This window comes from Daldinia childiae (genome assembly GCF_008694065.1).
Source record: "Daldinia childiae strain JS-1345 chromosome Unknown Scaffold4, whole genome shotgun sequence".
In the NCBI taxonomy this organism is placed as follows: Eukaryota; Fungi; Ascomycota; class Sordariomycetes; order Xylariales; family Hypoxylaceae; genus Daldinia; species Daldinia childiae.
Window position 1 is genome coordinate 2,948,308 of NW_022984645.1, and position 12,089 is coordinate 2,960,396.

The following is a 12,089-nucleotide window of genomic DNA, read 5'->3' on the forward strand; positions in this document are numbered from 1 at the left end:
GAGCGGCTCAGCCTTAGGCCAGTCCAGCCCGCTTGTTGCGGCACAGGCGCCGGTCCCGTATATATACTACTACAGATGTACGGCTCAGGCCCAAGCCTATAAAAAAAGAAAGGGACAAAAAATTAAGGAAGAAAATATAATAGCCTCGGACCCCAACTTGGACTTTGGCGCAAAAGGGTGCGAGAGGGGAGGAATTATGGCTGCCGACTCATTGGAGCCTCGACTCGACCGTCGCGGCTCCCTGCTCGATGGTCGGGATGCTCAAGTCACACCCGGCTTCGACCCGTCTTTAGACCCCACGATTAGACAGCTGTTCGAGCAGCAAGCTGAAATCCAGGCGAAACTAGCCGCCCTACTTCCAGCCAAGTATCTTCCAAACAGTAAACTCGAGCTGGACATGCTTCGTCGAAAGCTTAGAGCACTGGAGGCCTACGTTAAGAGTCAAAGTAAGTGGCCTCCATTTTAATCGCGCGCTGCCCAATTGGCCTTGTACTATATTCTGATACACGTAAACCAAAAGACCTTCCTGGGACCGTTCCCATATTATCTGATATCGAAGAGGCCCGCGCCCTGCAATATAAATGCGAGTGCATCGAGAGTTTCTTAATAGACCAAGGTATGTGATTAAGTCGTCTCGTATTGTAATCCCTTTTCACCTAACGTGCGTGTCGTTGTAACAGGGTTGGACCTTCATGATGCACAGTTTCTGCATGCCTTGAAGCTTTTCGGTCAAGATGACTCGCCACCTGGCTACGATGCCTGGCTGGATAAGAACATCTCATTTTATGACCCTATCTTCCGGGGATGGAGGATGAGGGAGACTATACCTCTCATATCAAGGCGTCAGGCTTCCTTCAAGTGTTGGGATGACCGATGCTTATATTATATATATGGCTTTTCTAATCCCGAAGAACGGGACGAGCATCTAAAACAACACGTTATCCCTCCAAAGAGGGACTCGGGCCTTTCGGTTGGCACGATACCCCCGATTATCTTCCCGGACCAGTCGTCGTCACGACTGTTCAGTACCGATCATATAAACCGGAGCTCACCGGCGACGCTACCACGACTTTCTGTTCCTCCCTCGCTGCCTCCGCTAGCTACTGCCAATCAACCTAGAGATCGGCGTGAGTCAACGATTGGCTTTCCTTTTACAAATGAGTTACCTCCTCCTCAACCTAGGGGGTCGGTAGACTCCGAACCGGATTCTTTGCTGCCGCCCTTAAAACGAAGTAGAGTCGGACACGGAAGACTCGAATCTATAGGTGAGCTGAGGCTACCACGTGATGCAGGACCATGTCTCCGCTGTAAGGTCTATGCGAAGCCTGTAGGTAAACCCGCTTCATATGGATGACACCTACTTATAGTCTTTAGTGTGATTCGAAGGACGACTGTGTGTTTTGCTGCGAATCTGCTGGCTCCGCCGGCGACGAGTTCTGGGGCGTACTCGGATGCCATCGCGGCTCCCTGGTCTCGCTAGCTGATTACATGTTACCAGGTATAACCAAACCCCCGCATCGATTAGACGTTGGAAAGCGGCATATACTCACTCCCACATAGAAGCTCTTTCCCCGAGACAGGTGCACACGCCTGTCACGTCACCTATGGCAAGACGTCGAAACATGAACGACTATCTCGAACGGACCTACCTCGTAAGCCAGAGCATGTCGGATATGGTGAAGTCGCATATGGACTTCGATGATGGGTTTTGGTGGACTGAAGATTTAGCATCGTTGCCAATGCCTAATCCTACTTTGGCGACCTATTCTAAGGAGCCCAAGGATAAGCCGCCACCGGCCTTGAAAGTGCTAGCAGCGAGTTGGAATGCGGAGGGTGTTCCCTTCCAATTCTGGGAACTGTTTAGACTAACAGGTTTCATGTCGGAGAGCCGAGAATTAGAAGCAGTAACTTATCCTGTGCTATATCGTGCAAAGTTACTCTTAAGAGAGATTTTATTCTATGACTTACAGCAGCCTGAGCCGTCGATACGAACCGAGGTCAACTTAACTAATGTCACAAATGCCCAAAACTCCCCCGACGATATAGACTACGAAGGACGGAATCGGCTAATATACAACTGTATGATTCAATTTTTGCAATCATTCGAGAGTACGACTATGCGAAGAGTCATATCCGATCCTAAAAGCTGGCTAGCTGTTTTCGTTTCGCTCTGTATTTTTAGCATTGTGAGGACGATCTTGGCAGATCTGATCTCTACGCCATCAAGGGCTATTCCTGCGCAATCGCAATCAGGGTTCCCCATGCCCGCAGGCGCTACTTCTATGCACAGCGTCTATAAGGCGTTGGTAAGTGTATTTGCTTGGTCTACGCCGATGATAATAGACGACCCGGCTCTCGAGTTGGACACTCACGATCGCGCGTTATTTGCTACGGCCATTGCGGCTGTTCGAAAAGATGATTGGATTGCGTTGGGAATTCGATCTTCTAGAGACTTCCTCCTGGGACTTGGGAGCGGTTACTTAGATGGTAGTGCTGGAGGGAGTGCCGGATTTAATGGCTTCTTTAGACAACGGACACCCATTTACCGGCATGTGTCATATCAGCAGCCCTCTGTTGTTGGCCAAGCCAGTGAGGCTCGGAAATCGGTCATACAGTGGCGCCCAATCGACCCCTGGGCAAATAGGAATGAGCAGGAAATGCTACCCGCGACGTATGCTATAGAAAATCCGGAGCCCGGGAGGAGGCATACGGTAGGAGAGAATCCCGTCTTTTCGCGGGCAATCGCTAGGGGGCTCAGCTCCCCTTCCAAACTTAGAACTTCTTACCAGCGACCGCCGCTTCGGCGCGTGTTCTGTACTAAGTGTAACGAATACCCCGAGGGCTTCCGCGGCGAACACGAACTTCGAAGGCATAATGACGCCAAGCACGCGTCTTTAGTGAAGAGATGGGTTTGTACCGAGCCGCAGACCGCGAGTCCACATAACTCTCCACAACCCGTAATACCACTTTCCAAGTGCAAGGCTTGTGTTACGCAGAAACGATACGGTGCTTATTATAATGCAGCAGCTCACTTACGGCGGGCTCACTTCCATCCGCACAGGAGCGGCAAAGCTAGTGGTGATTGGCCCCCGATGACTGTCCTGAAAGATTGGATGCGAGAAGTACGGCAGTCTATCGATGTCAATGAAAACGATACATCTAGCGGGGAAGAGGATAATGACGTGAGGATGATGGAGGATTATGCATTGCCGCGACAATCTTCTTTCTTAGAAGCTCCTCGGCTTGCACCCGCGCCGCCTCAAGGGCCATTATTAGCTCCGTCGATAGCTCCGTCACTAGACAGCACCGCACACAGCAGTCCCGTTATACCAAAGGCCGAGGATAACAGGAATCGATGTCCCCACCCGGATTGTGGCCGGGTATTCAAAGACCTAGCGGCGCATATGTTGACGCATCAGGAGGAGCGGCCTGAGAAATGTCCTATAGAGAGTTGCGAATACCACACTAAAGGATTTGCACGGAAGTACGACAAAAATAGACACGCTTTAACACATTACAAGGGGACGATGGTTTGCCCCTTTTGTCCGGGACCTGGCACAGCTTACGAAAAGGCCTTCAATAGGGCTGACGTCTTCAAGCGACACTTAACGGCCGTACATAATGTCGAGCAGACTCCCCCTAATAGTCGAAAGATGATCATCACTGGGAACAGTTCTCGAAACGGCGGGGATGCTAAGTGTTCTATCTGCCAGACCCGATTCTCGACAGCACAGGAGTTCTACGAGCATTTGGACGACTGTGTTCTAAACGTAATTGTTCCGACGACGCCGAAGGCGCTGAAGGACCGGGTCTCGACACCTCAGAAGGGCGATGATAGGAGCATCATCGTAGCCCTGGAGGATTCTGACGAAAAGAGCAAAAGTGAAGGGAAGAGGTCCGCTGACGTCTCCCCCGGCAGGGCGATAGAGCCAGCACGAGGGGACAAGATGGATCTGGATTCGGACAGGGATTAAGACATATGGAATTATGTCTTGTATATACGAGGGAGTGGAGGAAAAGCGGAGGAGTTTGGAAGATATCATGATATACTACTTACGAGGCCGTTATATTCGTGTATACAAAACAAGCTTGGAATGAATATCAGGAAGTTGAACGATATACCGTACATAGTTAATGGCCTACGCAATTCCGTTATAAAACTTGTCATTAGACAGCTAGATGTTAAGCATTTGGTAATCGCCATCGGGGCTAGTGGATGACGAGCTCCGATTATCATGCTCGTCGTGGGTAATGATCGACGAGGAACAAGCTGACGCCTAGACTTGAGGGGAGTATGGGAAGGATTGATAGATAAGTCAGCGGCTGGTAGGATAGGATAGGGATACCTATGTCAAATTAAGTTAGATTAGGACCTTTTGGCTTACCCGTCTTACGTGCCTTGGGATTTCGGCTGGGCTTACTGAGGGATGGAGGTGGTGTCTATCTAACATATACCTACTTAATCTATGAGACTAGCCTAGAGAGTTCTTATCCGTTGAGCCCCGTCAGCTTCAAAACTCTTTGGAGTCGTTACACACGCTGCTAGGTAGGTACAATGTCTTGAAGAAAAGAGAAATCCTTCGGGGCCGAGGGGGTGGTAAGCCCGCATGGCAGTGCCGGAGCTTGCTTGGGTAAGCGGTTAGCTAGAAAGTAAGATTACCTCTTATTGTTACGTCTGGTGTAGAAGCGAACGGCACTTGACGGGGTGGTCTCGTCGTACAAGAAATATAGCCGCACGCACACATGTATGGGGGATGGGGGATGTGTGTAAGCAGGATAATAACTAGATATTATCTACCTAAGGTATGTCTTACATAGATACGGATTACCTATCGTACACACTTTATGTAGATAAGTACCTAGTGTAACTAGGTAAATATTAATTATACCTTTTTGGTACCTACTACCAGGTATGCATATATATCGCGCCAAGCACACACGCGCTACGGGCTATTTATTCGCAATAAATGGCGACGATATTGTTTCCTACATAGACCACGTGGGTTGAAATATCTGTAATTTCGTCGTGGGGAGGCTGGAAAGTTGCAAGGTAAGGGTATTTATATAGGTAGGGGTATGTATACACTAGGGGAGAGATGAGTATGGGGACCAAGAGGCCATAGCTCCGGGCCGATTCTGAAATGACTGAATTGCTGGGGGAAGGATTGTTTAATAAAAACTGCCTACTTACCTGGTATAACTACATATTGTATTAAGCTAGTGTAATAAATACAATGTCTTTTTTATCCTCCTGGCTGAAGCTGAGGCTTATGCAACATATTACTTACCAGGGAGTATATGTAAATTATGAACCCGTCCATAACTCAACTAACCAACCTGATGAATTTCACGAATCGAGGTTAGAAACGGACTTTTCGGTCTAAGACGAGCCGAAGAATAACGATGGAAGTTGCTGAGTTGAATGGTAAATACCTATTATACGATATATGACTGACCAAGTCTACCATCGTATTTGTAAGTTTTCCTACCTACATGTTACAAGAGTTTAAGAAGTATAACCATTTTTTCCTTAAGACGAGAGCTCAGTTTAATACTCTTACTACCTCTCCATACTCCCCGTTCGTAAGTAACTACAAACACACAACGATATCAGATAGATAGTCTAGTATATATTGCAGTTATTAAACACCTAACGTATATGCTCTTTAACTCACTTCACCTCGAAATACAACAACACTAACAAGACACAGCATCATCCCACTTCACTATACAAATAAAATAGACCAAGGTTATACATCTGCATATATACTTAGTAAATAATATATATATATATATATGTACTCAAGTATAATTATATCGATCTCATAGTTAGATATTTCATTTTCTCTCATCTTTCCTTCTTTCAAACAGGGTATCATCATCACCACCAGCCGTACATGCACCTCGTAACCTATTCGTACACGCGTGCACACGTTCCCATCAAACAAATAAGCCGACAACTCCGGCCCCGTATGCACATACCCCCGTACCTCATAACACATAAGAAATTCCCCCGTCTCGGGTCGAAAGCAGTCACCAGTCTGAGTAAATCATACGCCTCCCTTCATCCAACATATCTCCCCTAATAACCAGCCCTCCCACTGGCAGCAAGAGAAACTGGCTTTCTAGCATACCCGTTCAACATCCTAAAGCCCGCACCACACGTACGCCCCTCCTCGACAACCTCATACACACCATCGAGGCACTTCCCCGCCTCGCGCATTTCCGGTGCTTCCGTCTCGAGGAAGCCTAGGCGGCCTTCGGACGCCACCTTCTCCATCTCGCAGCGCAGCAGCCAGCGCTCCCACGCCCAACTACCCGCCAGTCCCGCGGTGGGGGCCGCCGCCTCCGTGCTGCCCGAGACCATGGCCTCGAGCTCGAGGGGGCGTTCGACACCGTTGCTATCACGTGTGACCTTCCTGTTACGTCGGACGGCCGGATCCGCGCCCATCGGCAGACACACCCACGCGCGACGCACCTGGTCGAAGCCGGCACGGTGTAGGCGGCCGAGGAACATGCGCGTGGGGCTAGGGTCGTAGCCGAGGGTCTTGAGAGCGAAGCCGAACTCGACGCTCTTAGCGAGTCCTAGAGGGCCCGCGTTCGTAATGTCCGAATCTAGAATGGAGAACTCAAGGTACCCACCGGGCTTGAGAACGCGCATGCACTCAGCCAGACAGCTGTCCCACTCGTCCTCGCCGTTCTCACCGATGAACTTGAGGATGGAGTGTAGCTCACGCGCCGACACGAGGTCGAAGTGTGCGTCGGGGAACGGTAACTTGGCGAGCCGCGAGACAGCGACCTGGCGGTGGTTCGGCGGTCCGCGGATGTTGGAGTTGGACAGTTGGCGGATGGCCTTAGTCGTTACCGTGTACACCTTGGTGTTTGGGTACATGATAGCGCAGTGCCAGGCCCAGTCGCAAGTAGCCTGGCCACCAAGGTCGAGAATGCGAGCACGGTCCCCAGCGCCACCGATGCGAGAGAGACGAGCCAGGCGCTTAGCGATAGGCGCGGAAAATAGGCGGCCTCCATTCAAAGCCTTGGTGGCGCCGACGTGCCAGTTTGCCATGGACATCTGGGCCCAGGCCTCGTGCTCCTTGTCCTTCTTAAGCTTTTCGGGGTCGTCGACGATAATATCATCGCCGCGGGCTACGTTGGCGCTCATGCGCTTCTTGGCTGAGTGTGGCACTACGGATAATTGATACTTGCCGAGGAGCTGGTTGCGGTGAACCTCACGTAGGGAGATGCGCTGAGCTTGGAGAGCCTCAAAGCGTGGGAGACGGTGAACAAAAGGATCCTGACTGCGGGAGCGGATAATGTAATCCTGGAAAGCCCGATAGTAGGCTGATTCCTTGCGAGAGATCTTAGGTGGTAGGGGTTTTGGAATGTTAGTCTTGACAACAATCTCGGAGAAGCGGACGGTCTTTTTCTTCTGTGACGGGGATGCCCCTTCGGATTCGGATTCCTTCTTGGACTCCTCAACATGGGCAGGTTCCGCTTCCGCTACTGCCTCAGCCTCCGGCTTGAATTCTTCCTCCGGGAGGATACCCTTGAGGTAAGCCTTCTGGGCCATAAGCCATAATTCGGTCCGGTCCAGGTTGGAAAGAGCAGCTTCTTGCTGTTTCTTAGCATATGCGGGATCGTAGGTTGCAACGATCTCCGTAGCGGTGACATCCTCATTGGGACTGGAGGGCTCGATATGAGCAGCAAGAGGAGATAAAGGGTCTCTTTGCTCAACGCGTCGCGCTGTAAGGACATCTTCGGCAAGATCAGTCCTTGCCTCGACAACGTGTTCCAAGATGACGGGTCTTGCAGTTGGAATACCATCTGACATGGTACCCCTAATTTCTACAATCTGTTCTACCGGCACTGATGGAAGGGATGCAACTGCAAACCTCTCGGGGCGTGGAGGCGGGGGAGGTAGAACAGTAGCAGTAGGCAAAGTTGGAACACGAGGAGCAGGCTCATTCCATGGCACTCTGTAGAACTGCTCCGCAGTAGTCGAGGTGGGAGGAGCAATGTCATCAGGTGTCATGGAGGGCAAATGCCAAGTATGCCTTGTGTGAGGAGAAAGGCCAGAGAAAAAGCCTCCTGGCGAGGGAATGTCAAGCCTCGTCAACCCATTGAGAGATTGCTGTTGTCGAGTTGAGAGGTGTAGAGCTGGCCGAGACATAGCAGTAAGTAGGCGCGGCGTCTGCTGTGACATTTCTGGCCTCCTCTCAGTTACCTCGATGACCTGCTCTGAACGGTACTCACCCTCGCCATCTTCGCTCCCAGATAGCGCTTGCAGGGTAGCCAAGGCAGCGGGTTGTAATTGAACACCAGACCAATCTGCGCTATTGGTGTCATCTTCTCCAATTACTGGCGTAGGCGGAGCGGAGAGGGCAGCCAATTGGTCTGAACTGAGACTCCCATCGAGAGACGGTGGTGCGGAGATAGTTGGCACCTCCTGAGATTGCTGAGCTTGCAAGTAGGACATCACGGCCGGTGACATCTCGACCTTGGGTGGTGGCGTCGGAGGTATTGGTGACAGGAACCTCTTGAACTCCAGCTTACCTGATAAGTTCTTGACTTCTTCGTCCTGCTGCGCCGGGATCACCAAGGGCGGAAGAGCCCGGTGCGAGGTTAACGAGGGGACCGAAGATCGCTTTAGCATTGTGTTACGAGAGCTGTTCCGGCGCTTCACCGATGACATTCTCGAAGCTCGTCGAGTATCTTCTTCGTCAGAGACTTCGTAGATATCGTCAAACTCTGTAACATCAGTACTTATGCTAGCTCGGTTCCAGGGATCCGAGGAAGATATTGACGGAGAATTGCTCTCCTCAGCGGATGTAGCCGATGGAGATTCAGGCAGTATCGGGGCCGACAAGAAGTGAAAGCCTCGCGGAGTCGGAAAATGGTCACTTCGCGGTGATAGCCATTGAACTATCTTTTCGTTGGACGAACTGGCTTGGTTTTTACCCCGACCCCTCGACGTTCTCTTCTGTGACCCTTCCGAATCCTCCTCCATTATTGTATTAAGTGACCTCCCTGGTCTTCGTGCCAGCGAAGGGGAGGGGGGTTGCTGGTATGTGCTAGACGGTAAAAGCACTAGCTCAGACATCTTGTGTTTAAAAATAATACTAGTAAGATTCTTAAAAGAAAAGAAAAATAGATGAAACTATATTGGGTTAAATGCAATAACCGTAAGATATATTGAAAATAACGGCCGGCGTCGTTGAAAGCGAAGTGTAATTAAAGAAATATGCTTTAACGACAGAGACACTTCGATCAACGAAGCGATATGAAATGAGGCAACCTCAAGGAAGCTTGAGAAGAAGAGAATAAGAGAAACAAGGCCTACCAAATGTTTGGGCGAGAGTAGTTTTATGACTATGATCTCGGAGGTGGGCAAGCGGCTATCGTGTGGAGAGAAACAGCATGAAGAAAGTGAGCGCTTCCAGCCCAGTGGTTTGCTATGCTGATGGACGGGTAACTGCCCATCACCTGCATAGCCTTGGAGTCTTAGTGCAGATTCGGCCAGACACACACGTCCTAGACCCCATTTGGGGCTTGTTTAGGTATGAATGTGTGGTAGCTGTGCCGAAAGAAGACTCATGGTTTCGTTGGGCGACGTCAGTCTAGAGGTTGTATCGTTCGAATTGTCCACATCAACAACCAATCGGGGACTGATAGACAAACGGTTGGCGGTGATATAATTTTAGAACTCCTAGCAACATAAGCCAATAGTCCGACTGGCGCGCGGGAGTGTAGGACGGAGAAAATCGTTGATTGGCAAGCCATTGCGGGCTTCTAGACCAATGGGGTAAAGGTTACGCTGACTGAGCGCTTAACCGCCCAGCGCCATTTGTGAGGTTTCGTGAGGTTCCGTGATTGGTTGAGCCATGTTCTTGGTGAGATTGATCGTGCAGAAAAACCAAACTTCCAGAACCCAATAAATATAATAAGCGGAAGTAAAAGAACGTCATCTATACTACTAGACGGAGTTGTTTTACCCATCTAGTTATCCTGTTAAACGGCGGTAGGAGTTATCCGTGGCGAGCCGGTTGCTTAGTATTAAGAGATATAATCGACTGGTCTCCGGATCTTCCATCTTAACATGCCATAAAAGCAATAATGCTGTCTCTCATTTAGGCTCGGACATGCTCTAAAGATGTATACTATAGGACGAATAAGTAGTTGGTTTGTTATATACCGCAGACCTACCGTGGAATTGAGTAGCTAGCACAGTCCTTTTGACCAATACTAATATTTTATAAGCTTAATAGCCGTTTGTATTACTTCAAAAGTGATGAGCCAGACGACTGCGATATCATGAATATCAATTATAATATTTGCGCCAGTAAAAAGAGTCGGTTAGGCTGATGAATAGGAATTCAGGAAATAAAATGCTAGGACTTTCGATCCGGACCTTCGTAGATATTCATCCCGGACTTAAGTGCGACTAGTTATAAGTCAGAGTCTAACGCATCAAGAAGACGCCACATCGGCTCATGATACAAAGGAAGCAACGCAACAAGGCTTGATGGTACTATGTCTTGATGATACTATGCTTGATTGAACTTTGCAGGTGATAGAGTGATGAGTGATGAGTGGCACACCATTACTTAACCAAGTAAATTCAACTGTGGCGTCCACTTGACAATACTACGTAAAACTGTGGCTTGCAATAAAACTCTCCTCCAAATTTCCATTGGACGCAGTTACCAATCGTAGATCTGCCCTCTGCACTAACACCTATATAGGTTAAAGTTAAAAGTTAAACTCAGGAAAACCAGTCAGATCAATCAGCTGTTTCGCGCCATGCTCGCGGCGCTTTTATTTAAATATGTAAAAAAAACCGAAACGCATAAACGCAAAACTACCCCACCAACCCACCACCATATGTACCTAAGACCTGGCCTACCATTACCTAGGTACCTCCCTAAGGTTAGCGACCTGTCGAACGAACCCCGCGCTCCAGAATCAACAACCAGAAATCCGATCCCCTTGTTTAGCCAAACAACAAAACAGAATCTCTTAGCACACAGGTCGCGACGAAACATCTTTCGTCTCTCCTTTTCAACCGCCCCTTCCCCTCCCTAATCGCCACCCTATATACAAAATCCTAGTTCAGGAATGGCAGATACAGAACAGACAGAAGGCCCCAGTGAGCCTCAGGGCCGCCACGTGATATACTGCGGCGGTAAGTCAAACAAACCAAAACAACAATACCCACCCACTCGCTGGGTCCCCCAGAACAGCTGTAAACTGACCCTGTCCTGCTGCTATTCTAGTCTGCACTTTACCGCCAGAGGTACGATATTCCCTATTCATAGACCAGCTCCGCGAATGGAATTCGACAAAATAGACGTCATAGAGAAGTGGAAAATGTACTGATCGTCGAATAAGTAGTACTGCGAATATGGCGGCACCGTCAAGAAATGCCAGGACTGGCTGCAGAAAGCCCACAAGAGCCTATATGAACGTATATGGTCTCCAGGTACGCAGGATCCCCGAAACATCCCTACCCTATTCCTATAGATACGTACCCATTCTCCTAGGCTAGACAATCCCACTGACGCCAACTCTTCCCCCATCCTGCAGAAGCCCTAGAAGCCGCCACGGCATCGCTCTCCGTCGAGGCGCAGAAGCGCGCCGCCAAGGACGCGCAGAAGAAAGCCGCACAGGCCGAGAAGGCGGAGCAGAAGCAAGCAGACAAGATCGCCAACAGCGTGATAACAATTAAGCGGGTCGAACGCAACAAGCGCAAATTCGTAACCGCCGTGTCTGGACTCGAAGCTTTCGGACTGGACCTGAAGAAAGTCGCCAAGGAATTCGGCAAGAAATTCGCCACGGGCTCCTCTGTGACAAAGGTACCTAGCGGTGGAGAGGAGATTGTCGTGCAGGGCGACGTGTCGGACGAGATCGAGGAATTCCTGCTAGAAAAATACAAGGATACCATCCCTGAGGACAACATCGAGCTCGTCGATGACAAGAAAAAGAAGGGCTCAACTGCCGCTACCGCCGGCTAGAAGCACATGTTCGTCTTGTCCAAGCTTACGAAGTGGGAGCGTAAGAAGAAATCAAAGGGGACAAGATATTGGGAGGAA

At 49.7% G+C, this 12,089-nt stretch overlaps 3 protein-coding genes across 3 annotated transcripts; 2 read left to right on the plus strand and 1 right to left on the minus strand.

Moving 5' to 3' along the window:
• Window positions 1-196: 196 nt before the first annotated feature.
• Window positions 197-3,974, plus strand: GL218_05089 (uncharacterized protein; the record flags this gene model as incomplete). Its single annotated transcript, XM_033581727.1, has 5 exons — window positions 197-446; window positions 521-616; window positions 681-1,327; window positions 1,375-1,498; window positions 1,561-3,974. 5 exons carry the CDS (start codon window positions 197-199, stop codon window positions 3,972-3,974), a joined length of 3,531 nt encoding a protein of 1,176 aa, XP_033435157.1.
• Window positions 3,975-6,082: 2,108 nt separating this feature from the next.
• GL218_05090 (uncharacterized protein) lies at window positions 6,083-9,100 on the minus strand (the record flags this gene model as incomplete). Its single annotated transcript, XM_033581728.1, has 1 exon — window positions 6,083-9,100. One exon carries the CDS (start codon window positions 9,098-9,100, stop codon window positions 6,083-6,085), a length of 3,018 nt encoding a protein of 1,005 aa, XP_033435237.1.
• Window positions 9,101-11,115: 2,015 nt separating this feature from the next.
• GL218_05091 (Translation machinery-associated protein 22) lies at window positions 11,116-12,011 on the plus strand (the record flags this gene model as incomplete). The annotated part of the gene is made up of 4 exons (XM_033581729.1): window positions 11,116-11,182; window positions 11,274-11,293; window positions 11,392-11,479; window positions 11,584-12,011. 4 exons carry the CDS (start codon window positions 11,116-11,118, stop codon window positions 12,009-12,011), a joined length of 603 nt encoding a protein of 200 aa, XP_033435238.1.
• Window positions 12,012-12,089: the final 78 nt, after the last annotated feature.